Here is a 27,043-nt window from a genome sequence, read left to right as displayed (position 1 = left end):
TGTGATATATATATATATATGCATATATATATATATATATATAATGTCCAAGAAACCCTCCAGAAAGAAGGCAGAGGCCACGGTAGAGGAACAACTTGAAGGTTTATTTATTACAAAAATAGGCACAACAGGCGTATGCATTTCGGCTGTGTAGCCTCTTCAGCGCCCAGCGTAGTTCAGGAGGAAAGTCGTGTGCCACAAGGTTGTTGAAAGTACAACAGCTGATATATATATCGTTTGAAATAAAAGCAACTTTTCTTTGATCGTGATCCCATGGTGTCAGCGCCTTATTCCGTACGAAAGGAACCAGGATAATATATATATTACCTACTGGAACACTGCCGTTTGCAATGACAGGGCGGGAGTCTTGCGGCTCCCACCCTGTCATTGCAAACTGCTTTGCTATTTGGAAGAGGGAGCATGTTAGCTACTCCCCATGTGGAAAAGCAATCCCGGCTCCCGCAGGACGCAGGGAGCTGGCGGGACCGTGGGGGGATTGGGGACCCCACATGGTCCCCAATGGATTGGGCCAGCCCCTTGGGATGGTGTCCCAGGGGCAATTAGTGGCCTGTGAGGGGGGGCCACGCGGCCCCCCTCCCCAAAATGTAAATTTTTAAAACAAAAATAAAATAAAAAAGGGCTAGCCCCGGGGGATGGGGTCCTTGGGGTCTTTAGTGGCCACAGGAGGGGGGCAAGGCAGACCCCTCCAAATAAAAATGGGATCACTGCCGGAGGCCACGCCCCTCATTGCACCACTCTGAAAACGCGCTCTGTGGCGCTTTTTAAGTTGGGGAATTAATTATCTTTCAATACTGAGGGTCCCTGAGGGACAAATAGCCTAATAGGTATTTCCAGTATGCACCAGGGAGTTGTGTTGCAGACAGGTGTTCAGAGGCCACGCTCCTTTTTACACCTCTCTGCAACGCAGCTCTGTAGCGCTTACTGGAGGTACCTAGTGGGCTAGTTTCTAAAATCCCACTGAGTGATTCCTACTTCTACACACACATCTAAACACTTACCTATAGATTCACTCATACATGCTAACAAAGATCAATAGAATACTATTAAATATACTTATACACCTACATCAACATTATACACCAGCAGACATCTTATTCACAATTAGTCATACTTACATTTACTAAGCTACACACTTATACAAACACCACTTTATTTATTCATATAGATAGTAACTCATACTTAGGTGCCTATTACGATTGCGGTTTTTCCGCATCCTCCGGGCCGGCGGAATTACAAAGAATTTCCCATGTTACCAACCTTCTATCTGATCCCCAAAGTTCATAAGCAGACAAAGCCTGTTCCCGGACGTCTTATAATCTCTGCAAGAGATAGTGTCTTTGAAAACACTTCAAGATATGTGGATCACTATCTACAAGAACATGTGGCAGCATTACCAACTTATTTAAGAGACACTAAGGACTTCCTTCAGAAACTAAGTATCATCCAATGGTCAAGTGACTATATGCTCATGACATTAGACATAATATCGCTTTATACGGGCATTAGACACGATGAAGGGCTTACAGCAACTGAGTATTTCCTCTCAAATAGGTGTATTTCACTGTATAACCACAATGCCATGTTATTGGGCATGATGCGGTGGTGTTTGTCTAGCAACTTGTTTCTATTAAAAGGAGAGGTGTTTAGACAACTACAGGGTGTAGCCATGGGTGCATGCTTCTCACCCAGCTATGCGTGCTTGCACGTTGGCTGGTGGGAGAAGCATGTACTTATGGAAGAACACAAATTGTTAGTTCAAAGACATGTGGCGCACATCTGGAGGTACATCAACGACATTTTTGTCGTCTAGAAGGGTACTGAACATCAAGCCCTAGAATTTGTTAATACCATCAACAACAATCAGCTTAATTTGCATTTCACAGCATATGTTGATTCGGGTTCAGTCAATTTTTTGGACTTCAATGTGTACATACAAAACAACAAAGTGGAAACACGGTTGTTTCGCAAACCAACAGCAGGCAACACACTGCTGCATGCGAGTAGTTTTCATCCTCAGCATACAATTACGAGTTTAACGTATGGTGAATTCTTGAGGATACGACGAGCATGCAGCACACCAGAGGCACTAGCAATAACACAAAAATCTGCCAGAGATAGATTTCTGCAAAGAGGATACAGAGCCAAATTACTTGACTCTGCTCTCAGCAAAGACAATTCACGTGATAGGTCGGAGCTTTTACAGACACGAGCAGCACAAGCTGCAGTAGACGTAGATTCCAATGTATATCTGTCGCAGGACATTGTTCCTACACCAAGTTCACCTATCATACGTAGGTTTATTTCAACATACAGTAGGCAGGCCAAATCTATCAAGAGCATTATCAATGCTCAGTGGCCGATTGTACAAACTGACATAGTACTGTCACAATTATTACCTGCGAAACCCAATTTTACATACAGGAAAGCACGATCTATGTGCAGCGAGTTAGTCAGAACTCGCCCAGAATCCAATCTAAAAGGAGGGTGGTTAAGTGCGAGTAAAGGCTTCCTTAAGTGCAGTACATGCCGAGCATGTAAATTCGGCATTAACGTCAAAACATACACAAGTCCTTTCTCTGACGTGCCCATTAGTCTAAAGGGACACTACAACTGTCTCACTGATCATGCGGTGTATATCCTTCAGTGTGTCTGCAGATTACGGTACGTTGGTAGTACCAAACTACCAGCGCACCAAAGAATCCTTCAGCATTTACGTGCCACAGTCAATTCTGATCCCACTTATCCGGTGGCTAGGCACGTAAAGGTGGAGCATGCCAACAACCTTAATGTACTGAAATATTTCGTCATTGACAGCGTCCCCCCCAGTAAGCGGGGAGGTAATCGCGAGAAAAAATGGAGACAGCTAGAGACGAAATACATAATAGAGCTAGATACCAAGTCACCGAGAGGGCTGAATATATGCGAGGACTTGCATTATTACCTCTAAAGAGCTCTCAACATCAGTACAGGTTTTTCCCTCTAGATACACAGTTATGATGAGGTAAAACTGATAGATTCGAATTCTACTTCTCTGGTTATGGTTGATAAGGAATTTCACAGATTTATTTGATTCTTCCTGTCATATAATTCATGATTCCCTACCACATAGAATGATGTCAAGTATTGGTTATCAAGGTGATCAACTGTCAAGTTATTCTTTGCTGACATTTCACAACCAATGGGAAGGGAATTGCGGTCATATGTGCCTCTGTTCTTATGCTTTCTAAAATGTTTTTTTTTGGTATCAATTCAATGCCGTCCCTCCTTCTCTTTATTGTGAGTTTTTTTCATGTCGGTTTTAGACCCCAAAAACACTGTTGTTTTTTAAGCACGAGTCACTTTATCAGCACTATCAAGACTATCACATTATAGGGCAATAGTTGATAATTTTGGTCCGGACAAATATATATTTTGGCGTACGGCTTAAACAGGGATATTTTTTCATCTCTACTTTGAATTTATAATGCTGGCTTGAATAGAAACGTTATGGCCTTAGGAGCATGTAAGATTTTAGGTCTCCTATAGGATTGTATTGTCCTGCGTTTCAAAATTCCATTCCCTTCAAAATTTGCATTTGAGCGGTTCCCATATATCCATCAGTTGGATACACATAGAAAAAGTAATATCCTTTGTAGCTGAATGAATATTAAAATGAGTTTGGACCATAGAGCATTTCACTGCATTTGAGCAGTTATTTCACACAGAAAGGCAGCATTTCCTATACGCACATACTTATGTGTTTTCTCCCGTTATGCCAGTTAGTTTCAGCCAGACCTAATGAAGCATCACAGGTGTATTTGTACGTGTATATTGTTCTTCCTTTGATAGAGCGAACATGTTCAGATTTATTCTTGAGATGAAATGTTATTTTATGCCTGTCATACGAGCGCCAACATTTTTCATTATATTATGACACATTAGAATTTATTGTATTAGACATTCTATTCTTTTTGTTGTTTATCGGACCCTTGGAATCTAATGTAGGACATAGCTATTGCAAAATGGAAAGAAAAAAATGTGTAGTTTTCACCTGTTAGTGCTTTCTCACTTTCCTTCAAAATTGTAGTTTCCACAATCACATGACTAAGTCACAGGTGTATATAATCCAGTTTGTTCAGCAAGGCAGGCATGTGAGCAAGGCCACCCTGTTGGCCGAAACGCGTCATCCTGTCCGTTTTTTTGGCGCTGATGACTAAATAAATAAAGAACCACTGCAGCCAGCAGTGAGTTGATCGAATTACAAAGCGTCTGTTTTGTCTGCATGGTGGGTTCAGCACCAAGAGCGGTAATTAGAAATATCTATATATATATATATATATTTTTTTTTTTACACTGACGAAGCTAGTAGAGCGAAACGCGTCTGTCTGGGGTGAAGGGGGTTTGCAATAAACAATCTTTGAAGTCGGACACCAGTGTGCCTACCATTTTTTCAACTGGAAGAAGTTGATTTGTGCTGCGATATATATATATATATTACCTACTGGCGGTCGCCAGTAGGTATATATAGTTAGGATTTTTTCTCTATGGGATTTTTGAAAATTCTACGTCTAATAACTTTGGCGTTTGTGGACGGAATTGGCTGAAATTTTCAGGAAAATGGAACATTTTGTTTCTGAGCAGCCCCTGAAAATTTGGGGGGGGGTTCGTCAAGGGGGGGCCGAGAAAAAAGGGGGGTCCCAAAACGTGTTTTTCCCATGCAATTTTCCATAGGGCGGTTGGCCTCACTTTTAGCTCGAACGGCTGAATGGATTTCCACGAAACTTGGCAAAATTGTAGATATTGTTTGCCCGATGTGCCTTTGCTAGGTCTCAAGATATGAGGTCCTGTGAATTTTGAGTAAATTAGGTTTAAAAAAAGATATATATCTAGAGCCGCGCCCCGGTACGCGTACCGGGGAGCGCTTCGGGCGCGCCACGCGACTTGCGCACGGCAAGCTGATTGGTTCTCGGTTGTCTGTAAACATTCAAAACAGTCCGCAGCGGCCACCATCTTGTGTCTCGGTAGGATTGAGACACAAGAGGTGGCAAAAATCAAAGGGGGGAAATGAGCAAAAGGGGGCAGGGTACACCCCCCTGACCCCCTAGTTTTGATGTGGGGGCCATAAAAGGGTCCCGCGGGTAAAAAAAAAAAATTTTTAAAAATCGATTTTCGCGGGGGGAGCGCCCGGTACGCGCACCGGGGAGCTTACGGGGGAGCGTACCATGGAGATAAAAAATGACAGACTTTTTTTCCCAAAAAAATAGCATTTTTTTATAAATTGGAGGTAGTTCTGAAAAAAACTTTTTTTTGTTTTTGTTGTTTTATATTTTTTGTTTTTTGTTTTTGTTGTTTTATATTTTTTTAGACTTTTTAAAACGATTTTATATTTTTTTTGGATTTTTGTCAAGGGAAAAACAAAAACAGGGATTCCAAAACTGCTCAACAGGAGCAAAAAAATGTGAAAAATTAGGGACTGGCAGAGCAGCGGTGTTGCTGTTTCTTTATGGCAATGAGTTCAACACTCTGCTCCCCATAGCAGAGCAGTTCGTCACACTCCGTGCACAGAAATGTGATGCCTGCAAACACCGGCTGAATGTTAGGGACCATTCTTCCACGGGGTGGTCCCGAAGGTGTTGCTCCACCAGTGGAGGTGCTGCCGCCATCTGTGGGTAAATTCCGTGCCAGCTCTCTGACACTCTCCCTGGCAAAGTTGTTAGGGTGTCTTCTTTTCACATGCCTGATTAAATTAGCATTTCCAAAACTATATTTTTTCAGAGGATTGCCTCTGGATAAACTACTACCACATATTTTGCAGGTTACTTTTGGAGCGTTTACTTTTTTTTGTCCTTCAGGGATGTCATAGAATTTCCAGATGAAATGGGTTTTTTTCTTCTGCTGAGGAGGGTCCTCCTCTAAAAATCCGTCTGAATCACTGCTGGATGACTCTCTTGCAGCCATTGCTGTAGATCAGAAAAGTAGGAGATGAACACAGTACACAGAACAGCTCTTGCTCTCTCCAAGTACAAAGCAATAGTGAGAGAAATGGGTGGGTTTCACACAATTTGGAAAAAAAAAAGTTCTGAACCAATGAAAAGTGTTATTTTAAAGTCACATGGTTTGACGCGCTTACGCTACGCGCCCCTGGGCGCGTCCCGGGGCGTGTTTTGTAAGCGCATCAGGGCGTTTACGTTGCGCGATCGTATGCGCTTCCGGGTGCGCTTACGCGGTGCGTCGTAAGAGGCATCTCGCGGCTACGCGATACGTGTCTTATGAAGCAAGGCGTGGCGGCTACGCAATACGTCACGATGTTGTTTTCGTTCGCGGCAATAGCGCTATCGGGACGCTCATCAGTACGCGCCCCGGGGCGCGCCGCAAGATTGCGCTTACCCGTGCGTTCACCGGTCCGTGCCCCGGTAGCGCACCAAAAAGAATAAAAATAAAAAAATGACAGAATTATACAATATAAAATTCGATTTAAAATGTATTATTTTTTAAAACTATAAAGATTTGCTATTAAAAAACCTATGAAATTCACTGAAAAAACCGTAGGTTATAGACCATATATAGTTAGGAATTAGCATTTACGAAACCTTGAAAATTCACTGAAAAAACCATAGGTTATAGACCATATATAGTTAGGAATTAGCATTTACAAAACCTTATTTTACTCACACAAAACCATTGAAATTCCATATATAGTTAGTTGCACTAACTATATATCACGCACCCGCAATCCACTGCTGATGATGTCACATATTACATCATTCATGACATGGTCAGTGACATCACTGATGACATCACTGATGACATCTCAAATGACATCACTGATGACATCACTGATGACATCTCATTTGACATTACTGATCACATCACTGATGACATCATTCATGTGATGATACGATGAACCTCTTCAGACTCTAATATAACCTTAGATACACTCAGTGTAAACAGACACTCACAGACTGTCACTCATCCATGGAGTTACTCACACACCTAGTCAGTCTTGCAAAGAATCAATCACACCTCCATTTCCTCAACTATATAGTTATACACACCTTACTTATTGAAACATGTAATAACACATATTTACTCTGTTATACAATCCCTGATACAAGTTCACAATAATCCATACAGCCACTCACACATTCACTGGCTCTTATGCACAGTTATTTATATATGTCAACTATCACATGTACTGTGTTTTACATATGTACTTACTTTGACATGTAGCACTGATATATCCATTCACTCACCAATACACTCATGCACACAGTCAACCGCCCATACAGCTGTTTCCACATGCACTTTTGAACCCATACATCTAGTGAATCAACTGCTCACACATCTATGCACAGAGTCATACACCTCCCAGACACCCACACACACACTCAGTCTCCCATACAAATACTTGGCCAACCAATCAATAACCCATATAGTTAGTCATATAGCTAATGATCAACACATGCATCAGATTACAGAACAACAGACACAATGATGCACAATGTAAAACAGTTTAGTCACTAACCCATGCACTCAGTGAGACACATTTAATCACTCACTTATACAGTCAGTCATGCACCTACTAAATCCTTCATCCAGACACTTATACATCCACTCATTCTTCAATATGTAAGACATATTTTAACTTTACAGAAACATACAGTCACTGGATGTTGTCATCAGTGATGTCATCAGTGATTTCATTTGAGATGTCATCAGTGATGTCATCAGTGATGTCACTGACCATGTCATGAATGATGTAATATGTGACATCATCAGCAGTGGATTGCGGGTGCGCGATATATAGTTAGTGCAACTAACTATATATGGAATTTCAATGGTTTTGTGTGAGTAAAATAAGGTTTTGTAAATGCTAATTCCTAACTATATATGGTCTATAACCTATGGTTTTTTCAGTGAATGTATATATATATATATATAGGTAGTTATAGTTAGGATCTAGTTTCCATAGGAAAAGCTATTTTTGATTTGCTGTTTGAAGAATCTTCTGAAATTTTCAGAATTAATTGCCTGCTCCGGTCAGCTTCTGTGTTGATAGTTTTGGGATTATTCATCAAGCAGGGGCCAAGAAAAAGGGTAGGGGTTCCAAAATGTGTTTTCTCCATGTTAATTTAAATAGGAACTATTGTCCTGGCTACAGCCCAAAGTGCAGAACGGAATTATACCACATTTGGCAGAGAGGTAGCTCTTGGTTCAGAGTGCACTATTTGCTTTAAACAGTGTAAATCAGTTCAGTACTTCCTGAGAAATGTAAAATGGAAAATATCGAAATCTGGTGACCGAGGAGGATTTGCGAATCCTCACAATCACAAACTTGACTTTGATTGGCTGCCAACACTTCAAACCAAGAATTGTTGGCTCCACAGCAGCGGCATCAATAGCGTCAGAAATAATGATCTTGGTTTCTTTCACTTGTTCAGCTCCCAAACAGCAGAACACAACCTCCAGAGGCTCACAACTGGATCAAGCACTCTAGGCAGATCGGAACTCACACAGCAGAGTTCTGGGGGAAGCTGGGGTGGAACTCCTTTTGTTGCTGGGACTTCAAAATAGGAGGCCAGCCCTTCTCAGGCCCTTGGAGATCTCTTTGTGCAGGGGGCACAGCAACAGCAAAGTCCTTCCCCTCTCCTTGCAGAATAGCAACTGCAGGTCAGCCCACAAACACACAGAAGGTCAGTCCTTCCTCTTCAGTCTTCCAGCTTTTCTCCTTGGCAGAGGTTCATTCTTGATTCCAGGATGATCCACCTTCTTGGGGTCTGGGCCCCAGCATTTGTACTTAGTTTCCCTTTGCCTAGTCCAAACCAGTTCTGGTCAGTCTTGGAGCACTTTGTTTACAGGACTCCTTCTTCTCTTTGACAGTGTGGGCCAGGGAAATCAGGAGCACCACAGGAGGTGGAGCCAGCATTGTGGAATGCAGGCACAGCCCTATTCAGGTCCCAGATACAACTCCTCCCACTGCTCTCCATGCAGATAGCTCTATTCAGCGCTGTGCTGACTCACCCTGCCTCCTGGAATCTCCCAGCCCCTGTCACTCACAAACCCAGACACACAATACACAACCTAGCAGAGGCAGGCTGGGACAGTTAGGCGAGAAAATACCTACTTTCTAAAAGTTGTATTTTCAAACACAGAATGTTAAAACTGACTTCACAGGCATACTAAACACGGATTCCTACCATGGTCCCTGGGTCAGTTAGGATTATAAGATTTTATAACAAAACTGACCATTCTGGCCTATGGGGAACAGGTAGCCTTGCAATAGTGAAAAACAAAAATGGCTGTAATTCACTATCAGGACATGCCACACACTTCAGGGCCTGTCCTACCCTTTACCTACAATGCACCCTGCTCTTGGGTCTACCATAGGGGTTACTAATATGCAGAAAAGGGAAGGTTTAGGGACTGGCAAGTGGGTGCATTTGCCCGGTCAACATGGCAGTTAGCAACTGCACACAGGCAGTACAGTGGCAGGCCTGAAACACCATTTTAGGGCTACTCGTGTGGGTGGCACAGTCTGTGCTGCAGGCCCACTAGTAGCATTTGTATCACCAGCCCTGGCACACTCAGTGTACTTTACTAGGGACCTACTGATGAAACAAATCTGCAACTCGCGGATAACCAATCATAATAACAATGTATACAGAGAGCATATGCACTTTAGCACTGATCAGCAGTGGTAAAGTGCCCGAGATCCTGTAGGCAACAACCACGGGTCAGGAAAAACAAAGGAGGAAGAAGCAAAATGTTTGGGGATAACCCAGCAGAAAGGGCCATTTCCAACAGGAGGTAGTAGAAGGGGTATTTGCCCCAAGGTTCAACTTGGGGGCCAACTACCCCTCTTGTTACCTCCAACAAGACTGTGGGATTGCTAAGAAGTCTTTGGAGGCCATGCTCACCTTTCTCCACCACTCTGCAAATGCACCTCCTTGCACAGTACTGGTTGTGCCATAAAGACTACTTTACTCCTGAAAGACTTTGGCGGCCAGGTAGTCCTCCTGGTACCTCCTGTAAGTCCTACGCAGCAGAATTCCTGAGTGCTGGTCGGAGTCCCTGCCCCCTTTCTCCACCACTCTGCAAACGTGACTACCAGTTAAAGATCCATTTGCAATGGAATAGGTCTCGCATTTGTGAGAGTTAGAGCTATTGGTGTTGTAAATGTAAAAGTTATTTACACAATTTTTGGGGAGGGGAGTGGATATATGTTGTGTGTAGTGAAATTATGTGGTATGTTGTGCAGTAAAATTATGTGGATATAAAGTATGTGGTATTTAGTGTATAGGAATTATGTAGAGTGGGATTATGTGTTATGGAGAGTAATTATGTGGTATGGTAGTCTGTGTTGTGGAGTGGTAACCTCAGGTTTAGTCTTCTTTGTTTCCATTGAAGCTAAACTATAAACTTAATGAGACAAAAAAAGAAGGAACCACTGACAAGCACTTCTGTACCTAGTCAGAGGTATGAGCAGGGCCATTGGAATTATGCAACTATTTGGCTCCACCAACTTCGCACTATTATACATTTTTCGCATTTGCCACATAATCCATCATCTGCTGCATAATCTGCAGAGTTGAACAAAAAAAGCTTGTTTCTAGCTCAGATGGCTCAAACGTTACCAAACATGCAGCGACAAGTGGTATAGCATGAAGGAAGGCCCTTTGCAGACCTAGAATGGTCACCTCTTACTTTTTTTTTCTTAACCATATTTTATTGGCATTTAATCATTACTATCACAGACGTTGCTTCAAGATGAATACGTTCTTGACACAAATGGTAGCTGGTCTGTTAACAATTGCAAATTCGTACATTCAAGCTTTTCAAACCTGGATCAGTTCCCGCTTCCCCCTCCCCCCGGGTTGCTATGGAACAAATAACATATGGGGGCAGCTTGTGAGTAGCTGCACGTAGATGTGAGGCTCACCGGTTGTGAATGGCTGTAGTCTGGATTGTGCGAGTTAAATTTGGTGCCCACTCAGGCCATTGCCTGGTGCCACTCTCAGGGAGCCCATGTCTTCCATCCAGAGGCTATTAGTTCATCCACTAAAGTCTCACAGTCTTTGGCCCTGTTCTTCTTGCCAACCCCCTGATTGGCTTCCCTAAATAGTAGCCTGCTTTCTGCCCCTCCCTTTCTTGTTCTCTTCTCCAGGTGGCAGTCTGCGGACCTCTTGGGGCCTTCCAGTTTCTGGCTACCTCCCTCTTGGCTAGGACGTAAGCACGGTCCTGAAGCTTCCCTGTCACCTTGTTTTTGGCCGTGTGTGGGAGCCATCCCAAGAGGAAGTGTCTGTGGTAGCTCTTTATCAATCAAGTCATCTACTATCTCCCTTTTGTCTACCCAGAAAGTTTGTAGTGAGGGGCAATTCCAAAACATGTGGAGTATATGTGCCTCCATCTCCCCACATCTCGGGCAGGCCGCTGAGTCCGCATCGAAGTACCTCCTAATGCAGGCCGGCGTTAGGTATGCTCTATGTAAGATTTAGTAGTTAATTAATTTAAAAAATGCGTTCCTGGATGCCTTTGGTACGTGCTCTAAAATTCATTCCCAGTCCCTCTCTGGTATTTGCTTACCAAGGTCTTCTTCTCATTGCAGTTTCAGGCACTCTAATGGCCGCCTCGCATCCGCCTGTTTGGCCTTATAAAGACAGGACACTGTTTTAATTCTTCCTGCCAAGAGCACCAAATAGCTGCAGCCCGCCAGTGCTCGTGGCTCCGTGCCCCCGCCCCTCCAATGTTCCTTACTCTTGCGAGTCATGGCCCTATTTTTCCGGAAGTGCCCCCTAGGGATGTCATATGTAGCTTGAAGGTCCTCAAAGGGTAAGAGTGCGGAGTACCTATATAAGTCTCCCACATCTCTCAGTCCCGCTTCTACCCAGTCCTCCAGTCCAGCACAGTGCTCTCCCTTTGGAAGGTACCGCAGCATTGTCAATGGTACGTCAGGAGAATAGGGTGTCACAGCGCCCACCTTGGTAGCATTTGCACCCATTGGCGCAGAGCGGCAAACCCGCAAAAGGATTCTTGCTAGGGTGGCAGTATCTGGCACGTCCGGGTAGCACTCCCTGTCAGAGTTGCGGTCTACCGCTAGCAATTGGATCAGCCAGTATAGCTGTGCAGCTGGATAGTAGCTCTCAAGATCAGGCACCGCTAGCACCCCCTCTGCTGTAGAGCATCACAGTGATGCCAGTGCCACCCCCGTCTGCCTGTGCCCCAAATAAATTAAATGACCATTGAGTCCTGTTCCTTGAACATCGCCCATGGAATCCACACTGGCAATGTCCCAAAACAGTAGAGAAGGCGTGGAAATGTTTCCATCTTTAGGACCGCCACCATTCCAGCGACGGAAAGTGGGCGTGTGCTCCAGAAAGCCATTGCCGCCTTCGCTGCCCTCACTGCCTTACTTACATTACCCTCAAAGAGGTCCTATGCATCATGATAAATTTGTACACCCAGGTATTGTAGGCATCTAGGTTCCCACTGCAACCGCTCCACAGTAAGCAGTGGAGGGGTGTCCGGGGTTAGTGGGAACCAACTGGATTTTTGCCAGTTAACCTGGAATCCAGATAAAGTGCCAAATAGGGACAGCATAGTGCGTGCCCTATGGAGTTCACCCGCAGTATCGCGTAGAAGGTCAGGAGGTCATCTGCATACAATGCTATCAGATGGCAGCCCGTTGACATGTCTAGTCCCCTATAGTCCTGGCCACTTCTGGCTCTACATGCTAGCGGCTCCATGGCCAGAGCAAACAGAAGGGGGAGAGGGGGCATCCCTGACTCGTTCCTCTCTCCACCCTCTGTTGAGGTGAGATAACTCTCCCAGTGCGCACTCGGACTGAAGGGGCTGTGTACAGGAGCTGCACCCATTTCAGGAATCCCGCCCCCAGACCCATCCTGAGCAGGACTACATACAAATATTGCCACTCCAGGCTGTCAAATGCCTTCAATATGTCCACTGTGAGCACTGCTGCTTCTTGTTTATTGTACCTGTCAGAGTCCATAACCGCTAGAAGGCGTATAATGTTCCCCTGGTCAGGGTGAATGAGATGAGACCTATGGGGCAGTAAGCGGGTCATGTGGATCTTACTCAGGATTTTATAGTCCATATTCAACATGGACATTGGTCTGTGGGCCGTGTAATCATGGGGTTCTTTAGGTATGGGGATAATATAAGGGCCTCCCTGGTACAAACGGGTAACCGCCCCTGTTCGCGGGCCTTCTGATACATTACGGCCAGGTGAGGGGTCAACTCCTCCCCATACGTTGTGAAAAATTTGGCGAGCAGGCCATCTGTGCCTGGCGTTTTATTACGCGCCATTCCCTTGATAGCCACCCGAATCTCTAGCTGCGTGATATCCGTCCCTAGTAGCTCAGCAATTTCAGGGGTCAGGCATGTCAATGGTAGACCAGCCAGGTAATCCCCCATGTCTGCCAACACGCATGAATACATCTTGGCATAGAGCGAGGCATAGTAGCGTGCAAAAACCTTGTTGATCTTACCCTGAGCAAAGTGTCAAATCCCCCATTTGTCCTCTATTTCCACTAGGGGAGAGCCCCGGCTCCCCGGGTTCGTCACCCATGCCAGGAGCGAACCAGACTTATCCCTTTCAGGGTGGGTGCGCTCCAGGTACTTTTTGTAGTCAAAGCTCCAGAGCCTCTCCCTTTGACTCGCTTCCTCCTCTTAGGCATCCTGGAGCGCCCTTTGGAGCTCCCGATGTTCCGGCCTCTTGCGTTCCACCTCCTGGAGAGCTGACTCAGCCCCTTCCACTTCACTCAATGACCGTCCTGACTCCCGTGGCACATGTAATACACTGGCCCCTGAAGACCACCTTAAAAGCATCACATTCCGTGGTTAAGGATGCCATCGATCCAGTGTTGAGTATGAAATAATTCACTATCTCACCCCTGATCTCCTCCCTAAAGACCTGATCCTCCATTGTGTCCGGTCGAAGTCGCCACATAGGGATTGCCGCTGGTGGGTGCACTCATTTCAGGGACAGAATCAACGGATTATGGTCCGAGATGGTGCAGGCCAAATATTCTGCTGATGTGACCTGTTGTTGCACATCCACCGAGCACAATAAGGCATCTAGCCACGCGTGTACCTCATGAACCGCTGAAAAATAGGAGTAGTCTTTGCGGTTTCAGGGTTCGCCATGCGTCCAACAGGCCCCATCTCTGTCTCCAAGTGTGGAACGCATGGGAAGCATGTGCTGCTTGGGAGGTTGGCAACGGGGGTGGGACTGGTCCAGAAGTATGTCATCTACACTATTGAAGTCACCCCACACTATCACAGTACCCACAAGATATTGTGCTAATTTGTGGCTTAGTGTCCCAAAGAATACAGGCTGATCTACATTAGGAGCATACACACTAATCATGGTAATGTCTTGGCCCTCCAGCGGTCTCTTGATGGCCACATAACGGCCTTCTGGATCGATTACTGGATGAAGCAACTGGAACAGGACTCTTGCCTGGACCCACACTAACGCCCCTCGTGCATAGGCAGAATAAGTAGAAGAGATGCCCCCTCCATCTCTTGTGTAATGCCTGTCCTTCCTTTTGTGTTAGGTGTGTTTCTTGTTGAAGGGTTATCTGGGCCCCTCGTCGTTTGATACACGAGAGGACTTTATGGCATTTGGACATAGTGTGCATGCCTCTTATATTCCAGGTCATGTATTTGTAATGTCGGTTGTCAGCCATTGTCAAGAGTCACCGTGACTCAGGCCCCTCCCAGGTGGGGCAGCACCCACCACACTTTTCTCCCATGGAAGCCCACGTGATATCCAGTGTTCTACAACCCAGTGTTTCGCCCAAACCCAACAACAAACTTGCCGTCGAACTCCCACTCCCCAGGATAAGTAGGATAAAACAACCCCCCATCCAAACAAGTTTATAAAATCTTTAAGTGACTGCTTGATTCGCCTGGAGGAAAGCCTTCCTCCCCACCCCCTCGCATTACCCCATCCATAGTTTAGTTTGTATATTGTTGTGCTGGAACCCCTCGTGATATTGCTTAGAGCGGTTCAAAATCTGACCCCCACCCATCAACACAAGTGTACCTGATGTAGATGCGTGTCCTGAATGGGTCACATCATGTCGTCCGCCGATCTAGGCATGATGACTGGGAGGATCTGGCTGAACTCTCCCAACGTGCTTGAGTTGGCCTCAGTGTCCGAGTCTCTCTGTTCCTCTTCAGAAAGAGAGGGGGCATCTCGTGAGCTTGCCGTGTTCAGGGAGGCCACCGTCGCCACCGCACTTTCTCTGCCCCGGAGAGTCTCTTCCATCATCAGGTGGCCCTTGGATTTCGTCACCCTGTCAGGGGAGCATGTATGTTCCTGCTCAGATGGGTCATTGCTATCCTGTCTTTGGTCTCGGGGTCTTGCTCCTCGATCCAGTCCCAGATGTCCTGAGGAGTGGTGAATAACGTGATCCCTCCGGCGCACACTATTCGGAGTTTGGCCGGGAACACCGTAGATTAAGAAACCCCCAATTGGCGCAGTTTCCTTTTGGCCGTGACGAAGGATGCTCGTTGTTGCTGAACTTCCCTGGAGAAGTCAGGGAAGATCCTGACAATGCTGTTATCTACTTTGAGTTGTCATTTGAGGTGCGATTGGCGATTGGCTCAGCACATGGTCCCTATCTTCATAGAATAGGAGACGGGCCACCTCCGGTCGCAGCGGTCCTCCAGACATGGGCGCCAGAGTCGGAACTCTGTGTGCCCGTTCTAGGGCAAAGAAAGTTGAGAGGCCCTCTTCCACTACTTCCGTTCACATCCAGTTCTCCAGGTACGCCACCATATTGTTCCCCTCGACTTTTTCAGGCAGCCCTGTGACTCTAATTTTATTCTGACGCGCTCTGTTTTCTGCATCTTCCGTGCGCTGTTCCTTGTGGGTGGTTGCAATTACTTGTAGTTTCAGGTCTTTGACATCTTCCTCTACGGTAGTGTATCTATCTTGATCCGCAACTTTTGTTTGGCCTGTAGGATGTTGTGGAGTTACAGTCCACCTTTTCATCTCGGATCCCTGTGCATGTGTGTGATTCTCCACTATCTTCCCTCGCCGATTCCTGCTGCTCTGTGTCACACCGTCCCATGGTGTTTGTAGAGTACATGCCATCCGCAAAGGCCTTGGTTCAGGTGTGTCCAATCTGAGGTGTGTTCTAGGCCTCAAAGCTGGAAAGGCGGCCGGTCGGGTATATAAGGGGTGGGCACTGTTATTGTTATAGGCTGCACTGACCCGTAGAGGCACTTCAACGGTCTGTGTGTGCAACTACGGGGCCTGTCAGTGAGATTGCATACCCGGTAGCTGTGACGCTTGTTCGAGGCCGGTGAGGTCTGGGTTTTTTTTCAGGTCCAGTTATCAGGTCACTGCTGCCATTATATGGTCCAGAGTCATTACAGTCTCCCTCAGAAAGAGTCCTTGCCACAATCGCCTCCTGATGGACCCAACACTGCAGGGGTTGGGGGGTCAGCTGTGCATTCGTTCCAAGCGGCCCTAACCTTGTGTCTTCAGAGACATAAGACCGGCTTCAGTGCGGGCATTCTGGTAATGAGGCCCTATATTGCCTCGACCGGTGTATTGGTTCCTCTGCTCCTAAACCCTGGACACCCTGGGCACCTCACCAAGTCTGCTCCCAGAGCAGGGTTCCTGTGCATGTGGCTGGGCTCTCACCTGCTCTCAGCTGCAGGTGCTGCTCTCCGTCTTGTTAGCACCCCGGTTCAGGTTGCAAACCCCGACATGAACTCCACCGTTCAGCCTGTCGATGGGACTAGCTCGCCACCAGGCCTGTGTACCCGGCTGGCACTTATGGCGACGATGTGCAGGCAGCTGTCTCTGCAGCATACGCCAACTGCTTCTGTCAGTTCGCAGCCGCCATTTTGTGTGGCCTCGCGGCTCCGCGGTCCGATTCTAATTTTGGGCTTCTCACTATGGTGTCCGGTGTGTGGCTTGGCAGCACTGGTTCCCCAGCCGTTCCGATGCCTTACGGGCCAGTGACAGTGTCTGGGGTCCCCCTATAGCGGGCAGAATGGTGCTGGACAGGGGATCATGGGCGGGAGCTCCGATTCATGTTCCCATCTCCATCGGCGTCAAGCTATGCCCTCCCAATGGTCAACTCTTACTTATTGCTTTTTGTGGGTGTTAGATTGGTACTAATGGTGTGCAAACCACTCTTGCTTGTTTCTGCGCCTCTCCTGCCTCTTTCTGCATTTCTCTTGCTTCCTTTTGCACCTTTCTTCCTTTTTCTGCATTTCTCTTGCCTCTTCTGCACTTCTTTTGCTTGTTTCTGCACCTCTTGTTTCGTTCTGCAACTCTCTTGCCTCTTTCTGCATGTCTCTTGCCTGTTTCTGCCCCTCTCTTGCCTCTTTCTGCACCTTTGTTGCATCTTTCGGCACAAATTTTGCCTCTTTCTGCATCCCTGTTGCCTTTGTCTGCACCCATCGTCCCTCTTTATGCACTTTGCTTGCTTTTACCTGTACCTATGGTTTCTTTCTGCAACTCTCTTGCCTCTTTCTGCACTTCCCTTGACTGTTTATGCACCTCTCTTGCCTCTTTCTGCACCTCTGTTGTTTCTTTCTGCACCAATGTTGCCTCTTTCTGCATCCCTGTTTCCTCTTTCTGTACCCCTCTTCCCTCTTTCTTCACCTCTCTTGCCTCTTTCTGCACTCCTCTTCCCTCTTTCTGCAACTATCTTGACTGTTTCTATACCTCTCTTCCCTCTTTCTGTACCTCTCTTGCCTCTTTCTGCATCTCTTTTGCTTTTTTCTGCACTTCTCAAGGCTGTTTCTGCAACTATCTTCCCTCTTACTACAGTTCTCTTGCCTCTTTCTGTACCTCTGTTGCTTCTTTCTGTACTTCTCTTGCCTCTTTTTGTACCTGTCTTCCCTCTTTCTGTACCTTTCTTGACTCTATTTGCACCGCTCTTGCCTCTTTCCTGACCTCTGTTGCTTCTTTCTGAAATTCTCCTGCTTCTTTCTGTACCTCTCTTCCAAATTTCTCCACCTCTTGTGCATCTGTGTGTACCTCTCTTGCCTTTTTCTGCTCCTCTCTTTCTTCTTTCTGCGCCTCTTTTGCTTTTTTCTGCACTTCTCTAGCCTCTTTTGGCACCCCTCTTGCCTGTTTCTGTACCTCTGTTGGTTCTTCCTGCACTGCTCGTGCTTCTGTCTGTCACTCTCTTGTACGTTTTGGCACCCTTTTAGCCTCTTTCTGCACCTCTGATGGTTCGCCTCTGTCTGCATCCCTGTTCACTATTTGTGCACTTCTTTTGCCTGGTTCTGTAACTCTCTTGCCTCTTTCTGCACTTTTCTCGCCTTTTTTTGCACCTTGCTTGCTTCCTTCCGCACTTCTCTTGCTTCTTTCTGCACCTCTCTTGCAAATTTCTGCACCACCTCATGTCTCTGTGTGCACCTCTCTTGCCTCTTTCTGCTCTTCTCTTGCCTATTTCTGCACACCTCCTCCCTCTTTCTGCACCTTATTTGCTTTTTCCTGTGCCCCTCTTGCCTCTTCTGCACCTTTGTTGGTTCTTTTTGCACTGCCTTGCTTCTGTCTGGCACTCTCTTACACATTTCTATACCTATTTTACCTCTTTCTGCACCTCTGTTTGTTCCTTCTGCACCTCTCTTCCCTCTCTCTCTGCACTCCTGTTCCCTCTTTGTGCAACTCTGTTGCTTCTTTCTGCACTTCTGTTGCTTCTCTCTGTACCACTCTTGCCTCTTTCTGCAACCTTCTTCCCTCTTTCTGCACATTTCTTGCTTCTTTCTGCACTTCTGTTGCCTCTTTCTGCATACTTCTTCCCTCTTTCTGCACCTCTCCTACCTCCTTCTGCACCCCGGGTCCCTTTTTATGTACCTCTCTTGCCTGTTTCTGCAACTCTCTTGCCTCTTTCTGTAGTTCTCTTGTCTCATTCTGTACCTCAGTTGCTTCTTTCTGCACTTCTCTTGCTTCTGTCTGCACCTCTCTTGCCTCTTTCTGCACCCCTCCTGCCTCTTTCTGCACCCTTCTTCTCTCTTTTTGCACATCTCATGGTTCTTTCTGCACCTCTCTTGCCTCTATCTGTACCACTCTAGCCTCTTTCCACACTGCTTTTGCTTGTTTCTTTACTTCTTTTGCCTTTCTGTACCCCTCTCGTTTCCTCCAGCCCCTCAGTTGTTTCTTACTGCACTGCTCTTGCTTCTTTCTGTACCTCCCGTGCATTTTTCTGCATCCCTATAGACTCTTTTAGCACCTCTGTTGGTTCTTTCTGCACTGCTCTTGCTTCTTTCTGCATCTCTTTTGCCTGTTCCTGCAACTCTCCTTCCTCTTTCTATACTTCTCTTGCCTCCTTCTGCACCCCTCTTGCGTCTTTTGCACCTCTGTTGCTTCTTTCTGCATTCTGTTGCCTCTCTCTGCACCCCTCTTTCCTCTTTCTGCTCCCTTCTTCCCTCTTTCTGCACCCTCTTCCTCTTTCTGCACTATTCTTCCCTCTTTCTGTACCTCTCTTGCTTCTTTTTGACCCTCTCTTGCTTCTTGCTGAACCTCTCTTGCAAATGTCTGCACCCCTCTTGCCTCTTTCTGTACCTCCCTAGCCTCCTTCTGTACCCCTCTTGCTGCACCTCTTTTGCTTCTTTCTTTACTTCTCGTACCTCTTTCTACACCCCTCTTGCCTCCTTCTGAACCTCTACTGGTTATTTCTACACTGCTCTTGCTTCTTTCTGCATGTCTCTTGGAAATTTATGTACCCCTCTTGCCTCTTTCTGCACCCCTCTTAAATCTTTCTGCATCTCTCTTACCTCTGTCTGCACCCCTGTTCCCTCTTTCTGTACCTCTTTTGCCTGTTTCTGCAACTCTTTTGCTTCTTTCTGAACTTCTCTCGCCTCTTTCTGTACTCAAATGGGAATTGCAAGCTGTCAAGCTTAAAGGTCTGCTTGCTCTCATGACTGAGGTATATGTCTACTTGTATATGTATTCTTACATGTGTTATACATCTGAAGATGGTAGCTTAAAAAGCGAGTAACTTCTCCTATAGGTGGGCAACTCTTCTCAGTTCTGCTCTGTCATTCAGTTGCACAGGCAGACATATCTTAAGTATATATGTGTTAAAAAGCCCATCTAATATACTATTGAATACCCATGTGCTCTGTATTGTGAGCAGAAAGAAATGCATATACCTTTTTTATACAAATTTATAGAGTATGCTGTTTGAAACACAGGTATTTCTAGTGTTTGTATGTTTATTTTCATTTAACATGCCACTAGGTAAAAGCATAGACACGCATGCATACCTTAAAAATGTGGTTAGACTTACAACAGTGATATGCTTAGGATTGCTGTTTTATATTTGGTAGGTCTAACATTCCGAGCAGTCGAATAATAGTGAACCTTCAAGAGAAAGGTGAGGTTTAACACATCTTTCGAGAAGGATTAGTGATTAGAGTACTTTGTATGAGTCTGTTGTAAGGTACAGTCAAAGTAGGCCTCTTTCTTTACCTCTGTTGGTTCTTTCTGCACATCTCTTACTTCTTTCTGCACATTTCTTCCTCTTCCTGGACTTCAGTTGACTCTTGCTTCTTTCTGCACCTTTCTTCCTTTTTACGCACTTCTCTTGCTTCTTTCTGCACCTTTCTTCCTCTTTCTGAACATGTCCTATGTATGTAGGCATAGTTAGCAATTAGCATTTAAAAAAAACGAGAAATTCACTAAAAAAACAGAGGTTTCAGGGATCTTATAGTTAGGGTTTAGCATTAAAAAAAACTCAAATTCACAGAAAAAAACGCTGGTTTTAGGGATGTTTTAGTTAGGGATTGGCATTTAAAAAACCTTGGAAATTCTTTGAAAAATACATAGGTTTCAGGGACGTTATAGTAAGGCTGACAGTTCACTCGTACAAAACCAGAGAAATTCAGAGCTAACTATAAGCCCCCGCAATGCACTGCTGATGACGTCACATATTCCATCACTCATGACATTGTCAGTGAGATCACTGATGACATCAGTGATGAGTGTATGAGTATCTGAATGGATGATTTAGTGGGTGTGTGATAGACTGCATAAGTGATTGAATAAACATATCTTAGTGAATGCATGAGTGAATTACTCATCTGGGTGAATGTCTGTATTAATCTATCAGTTGATGCGTCACTGGCTGCATGGGTTGATGAGTAGCTAAATGAGTGTATATGGGCTAATGATTGGTTGTCTGATTACCTGTATGGGTGTCTGAGTGTCTGTTTGGGTGTGTGGTGGGGGTGACTCCCTGCATTGATGTGTGAGTGGGTGATTTACTGAGTATATGGGTTCATGATTGCATGTGTAAAGGGCTTTATGGGTGAGCTAGTGTGCATATAGCTGTGTTGGTGAGTGAATGGTTATAGGTGTAAGTAACTACGTATCTGAAAGGCAGTATATATGAGTATTGGAGTATATTTGTGACTAAATGTGACAGTGAGTGATTGTGACAGTGTCTGCATGGATAAGTGTGTGCTTATGTCAGTGATTGTAGAAGAGAGTACTTATATGGTACTATCTGTATGAATAAGTGAGGTGGTGTGTGTATAACTGTTTAGGTGAGTAAATGGTAGATTGGTTGATTCTTTGGGAGACAGACTAGGTGTTTGAGTAACTATTTGGGTGAGTGGTGGTGTGTGAGTGTCTGTATGGCTGTATGAGTAGATATACCAGTGGCTGTATTGACAAATGACTGCATGCATGAGTGACAGTTTTATTGTGCACCCTACCCCTCATAATACAGGTTTTGTCTAGTTTAAATCATTGTGATGTTCATTACGTATGTGTATGTGGGGAGGCAATTGCAGTAACTGTGCTACTGATGTGGAGTCGGACATCTAATGTTTCTCTAATGTAAGGCATATGTGGTTTTTTTTGCAGGTGCTGCTGGTGGTAAAGTAGTTCCAAGTAGTCCTCTTCTGAATCCCTCAGAGTGTAACCAAAGCGCAGAGTGGAGTTTTGGCTTTGATGGTTCTATCTGCAATTCATCAGTCACTTTTCATCGTGTGGCTTTCAACAATCCTCCATATTGGCTTACTGGACGGGATGTAATTCTTTCCAACGCTTATGGTATTATAGTTTGTTTATTTTCATAAAATCAACACAACCCATGAAAAAACTAAAGCTAGTCAGAAATTCCTATGCTAGCATACCTAGCATTGTCCACATACACTAAAATATGTAATTTACAAATGTAAAATGTTTAGAACTGCTCTCATCCAGCTAAAGATCCTTTCGAGGTACATGGCCCCCAATTCAACTAGTGCAAAGTACCTGAATACACAAGTACTGCATCACCATGCTCCTTTCAAATCTGTCCATATAGAATGCGTCTAAGGATGCCTCAGTATTTCTAGAGAATTAATGGCTACCTTTCCTTGATGGTAAAGACAACTGTTCACCAAAATCTATATCCATTTTTTAAATCTTCTTCATCTCTTCAGAGACCAGTCTGGGTGTAACTCTGTTTTACATATGGGTTTGTGGACCCCAAGATCAGTTTATGTCTACCTGGCTGTGACGAGTCGCACTTGGTAAAACAGTGAAAAATACATAAATCAGTACCAGGTTTAATGTGCGCAATTATAACTGTTAGACCTGGCATCTTTAGGATGGTTTTCCCCATTTGTTCTGCTTTTTCCTCCACGTTTTGCTGAATGTTTTTGTTAGCCTTAGGACTCAGAGTACTTGACAATTGCTAATCAGTGCTAAAGTGCATGGGCTTCTTCCCTAAACACATGTGTAATTGGTGTATACCTGATTGACATATTTAAATTAATTGTAAGTCCTTTGTAAAGTATTATACGATATACCAAGGGCCTTTAATTTAAATGTTACTAATGAGCCTGCAGCACTGATTGTGCCACCCACATAAGTAGCCTTTCGATCCTGTCTCAGGTCTGCCACTGTGGTGACATTGTGTACTGTTTACTGCCATTTCAATGTGGCATTTAAAAATACTTCCCAAGCCTTTAATCTCCCCTTTCATTACATACAGGTAACCCCTAAGGTAGGCCCTAAGTAGCTCTAAGGGCAGGGTGATACGTAAGTAAAATGTAGGACATGTGCTGTTATGTTTTGCATGTCCTGGTAGCGACAAACAGCTAAGTTCATTTTTTAATACTGTGAGGCCTACCACTTTTAGGTTAGCTTTGGCAATTCCTTGGTAAACTTTCAAGCTGTAAATCCTGACCAGAGCGGAGTAGCATTTTCATGTTTAATGTCTTTGGAATGGTAAGGATAAATCCTCCTTACTGGTGAAGCTTGATTTAACATTACTTTTTTAGAATTGCCACTTTTAGAAAGTGGACATTTCTCTGTACTTATTGCTCTGTATGCTTGACTTCCTGTTTCCATTACACGCCTGGGGTGCGTCAGCTACACTTTGTGTATTCCCTCTAGACAGCCACAAACACAGGAACGATAGGTATGTCTAAGTATCCATCTACATATATCTGCATTCTGATGGCCTTGCCTGGGCAGAATGGAAAGAAGGGGCTATCACTTAACTTGAATAGGTAGTTTTTTGTCCCTACACAAAGGGTTGATTTACCCCATAGACAGGGCTGGGAAGAAAGGGAGACCTGTGCACTTCAGAGAACTGCTTTGAAGTCACCACCCACATCAAACTCACTTTTGGGAATAAGTGGTGGGTCTCTGACCCCCATCAAATCAGACACTACTGGACTTGTAACTGATAATCTGCCAGAGGAGCTGCTATGCTGCTTAAAAGACTCAACTGGACTGCTGATCTGGAAGGACGGCTTTTCTTTTTGTTGCATTGTGACTCTCTAACTTTGCTGAAGCAGAGCTGGACTCTGCCTTCGTTCCTTGTTATCTTCAAGGGATTGTTGGCCTGCCTCCTGTTACTTGAGACTCAAGGATATCAAAGATTCTACCCCTGCTCCTGTGCCTGGCTCACTGTAAGTGGCCCAGATACTTGCAACCCAGATTTTTACACATCTACCTTCTTCCAGTAGCAGAACTGATGCATCGACCCGGCTGTGGGAGTAGACTCAGTGCATTGCATCGGAACCATATGAGAAAAACAAGGACCCCCTGGGTAGTGATTACTAAGGACTCCTAGCGCAGGGTAAACAAAGTGTATGCAAAAAATTCCTAGGCAGTCTTAATGGTAGACAACAAGTTATTAGACCCAATTATGACTAGGAACAGGCAAACAAAAAAAGATATAATCATTAGTAAAGGACAAACATGTTTTTAATATACATAATAAAAATCATATAAAGAACTAGAATAGTTCAGATTATATGACAATACAGTAAAAAAATTATATGCAATTGTTACATACAATGACACAATATACACCTTTATAAAATAAATAAAAAGACACCTTTATAAAATAAATAAAAAGACACCCTCGATTATTAAGAGGTGTCCACAAACACAATGAAGAACAGAATACTCGACGCGCGTTTCGGCGAGACCGCCTTCTTCAGGAGCCACAATTAACAATAAAGAGAGACAGGAACAAACCTAAAGTTGGTATCTTCATGTGGATGACAGGTAAACAATATACCTGTAAAGTAGATATATAGTTTCCTTCGTTGAAGTCGCACAGAACTCAAAAATACAGCTGTAGCGTGTTCCTTCGCTGTATTCTGATAGCTGTCTTTATTGGTTATTTCTTAAGCTGCCAATAGTTGATATTCGAGATGCATATATTCGGAGATTGTCAGCGATGTACAGATATTGGGGTCGATAAATCTGAGCAAAGAATAAATATATGGTGTCGTTAGTAATTGTTCCTCCGGTAACTGGTCTATATGTAGTCCCAGTTGTGGTGTTTCAATATTTCACAGGATAGTAGCTGATAAGAAAAACACGCTGAAATCCGGATGGCACTTGCGGCGTTACCGTGATGTGGCGTGCCGTCAGTTCGACTGACGGCACGCCACATCATGGTAACGCCGCAGCTACTATCCTGTGAAATATTGAAACATCACAACTGCGCTACCATCTCAGTTCGTTTATCCAAGGCCAATAAGTTTTGTTCCTTGTGATCACCATAGAAGGTCATATCTCTGGCATCAAAATCTTGTGTCCTGAAGATGGTCTAATGGACTGAAGCCAATGAGACCGAAACGTCGACATTGTCGTCAACTCCAAGAACTCATTGTATTTTAACCATATTTATTGATTATTTGATAATATTGGTTTTTTTCATCTTTAGGAGCTGACGTCTGGTTATGAAGTGTGTGTGTTCAAATCTATTTGTACATCTCTTTTATAACATTTTTGCTGACATTTATTGTACTGTACCCTTTTCTATGTTTGCTCAGATAAATTTCTCCTTTTGACTAGGATTTTCCGTGTGCTTTGTTTTTCTTTTCTTTGTGCTTTGTTAATACAACATATTGTATTTGGTTGTTCTATAGGACACCGTGGAGTCTGATGATTTAGCACTGACTCTGTAGTTACTTTTGAATTGCAATCAATTTTTGAATTAAGTGAAATCCCTTGTAGACATTTCTCTACTTGATCAAATTTCATTGCCCAAGCCTACAAGGGTATATTGGGTCTGCCATGGAGAAATAGCCATCCCTGCGTGGTGAAGTTCGATGCTTTCCTTCTACATCAGAACCCGCATTGACACATCTCTTGGTGCATTTCGTTGATGAGACTAGTAGGGATACTTTGTTCACCCAGGGCCTGCATGGATCCTTTAGCCGGGCCGTGCTTCTTTGTGGTCAGCCCGAACTTTGACTTTGCCCTAGTTTAGCGTGACTCAAAGTAACCCCAATAGCACTATTTACTTCTTAGCACTTTACTAATTTTTTTTTAATTCAATATCTTAACTTCTAAACATTGGATTGTTTTCATTTTGATCTTGTTTTGTTCATAATATATTCAATTTTTTTAAACCTGTTTGGAGTCTCCAGGTGGTATATATATTGAGCTACTGCGTGTGTTGCGCAAATACTTTATACATTGCCTCTTTAGATTTGCCCGACTGCTCTATGCCACCAGAGGATGAGCACAGGTAATCCCCAAGTGTGTATCTGGCTTACCCTGACTAGGAGTGTGGTTCCTGCTTGTACAGGGTGCATACTCCGACAACCAGTAACCCAATTTCTAACAATGACCTCTAATAAACATGAGCAGTCAAAATCCAAAGTTCAGCCAGTAAATCAATGATTATGAACACAGATGCATCAACATCACTCTATTGCTCTCTTAGGGCTGCTGAACATATCAATAGATCAGAAAGGGGTGGGCTTTTGACACAAAGAGGTAGCTCCCTCCACTTCAGGTATTTCTCTCCTAGGTCCATGCAGTACTAACTGTGGATGTGTTGTGGAATCCAGTGGCATGCATAAACTCTGAAAAGTTTATTAAGGGTGCGTCCCCTGGAAAATACTATGTGGTGACCTCACACATAACCTTCCATGGCACACCTAGCAACCTAAGAATAATCTATGTCTCCACCATAGGCTGACAAAATCCAGCTGCTGACTACACACATTTACAGAGGCCAAATACTACCAGCACAACTCACTTTAGTTCTAAAATATTGGCAAGCAAGCATCCTCCTGCTTGCTATCTTTTTTCCCAGAGCACTCATGTCTTATTTGTGTGGTATGAAAAAGGTGTCTGCACTGAAAACAGATATCCTAAGTTATTTTGGAACATTTAGCCCCTCATTAAAATGTACACAAAATCATGGTATTTAATATTGCAGCTGATAAAATCAGATACTGCCTGATGTGCAAATGTTATGCCTACTACATGTTTTGACTTCAAATATCGTGCATTACATAGGTATTTTGGTGCTCACTCCACTAAAATGTGCATGTCCTTTAAATTACCAGGCATTTGTTCCCCTGGTAAGTTCTGTTAGATTTTTCCTGCTGACATTATCTGAGGGTGTAGATTTTATCTCATCTGGTAAATACCAGTTGTAATAAAGTACCCATAGTTCTGAGGTCTGAGTCTGAACATTTTTCCAACTCACTCAAAATAAGGGGGCCACCTGAGACTTACTATACTTGTGTCCTTATCAACGTATAAGTGCCTGTCATGTGTTGTGTCTTA

General features: G+C 44.4%; 1 protein-coding gene across 1 annotated transcript in view; it reads left to right on the top strand.

Moving 5' to 3' along the window:
• LOC144828000 (fibrocystin-L-like) overlaps positions 1-27,043 on the top strand; it is a 1,506,874-nt gene that overhangs the window by 1,024,471 nt on the left and 455,360 nt on the right. Inside the window, exon 53 of the mRNA XM_078686147.1 lies at positions 21,869-22,057. Coding sequence (XP_078542273.1) covers positions 21,869-22,057 — 189 coding nt within the window. The remainder of the gene's footprint in view (positions 1-21,868; positions 22,058-27,043) is intronic.

Source organism: Lissotriton helveticus, chromosome 4_1, assembly GCF_964261635.1.
Source record: "Lissotriton helveticus chromosome 4_1, aLisHel1.1, whole genome shotgun sequence".
NCBI classification, from domain to species: Eukaryota; Metazoa; Chordata; class Amphibia; order Caudata; family Salamandridae; genus Lissotriton; species Lissotriton helveticus.
Note: the sequence above shows the minus strand (reverse complement) of the source record. Positions and strands in the feature narration are given on the sequence as shown.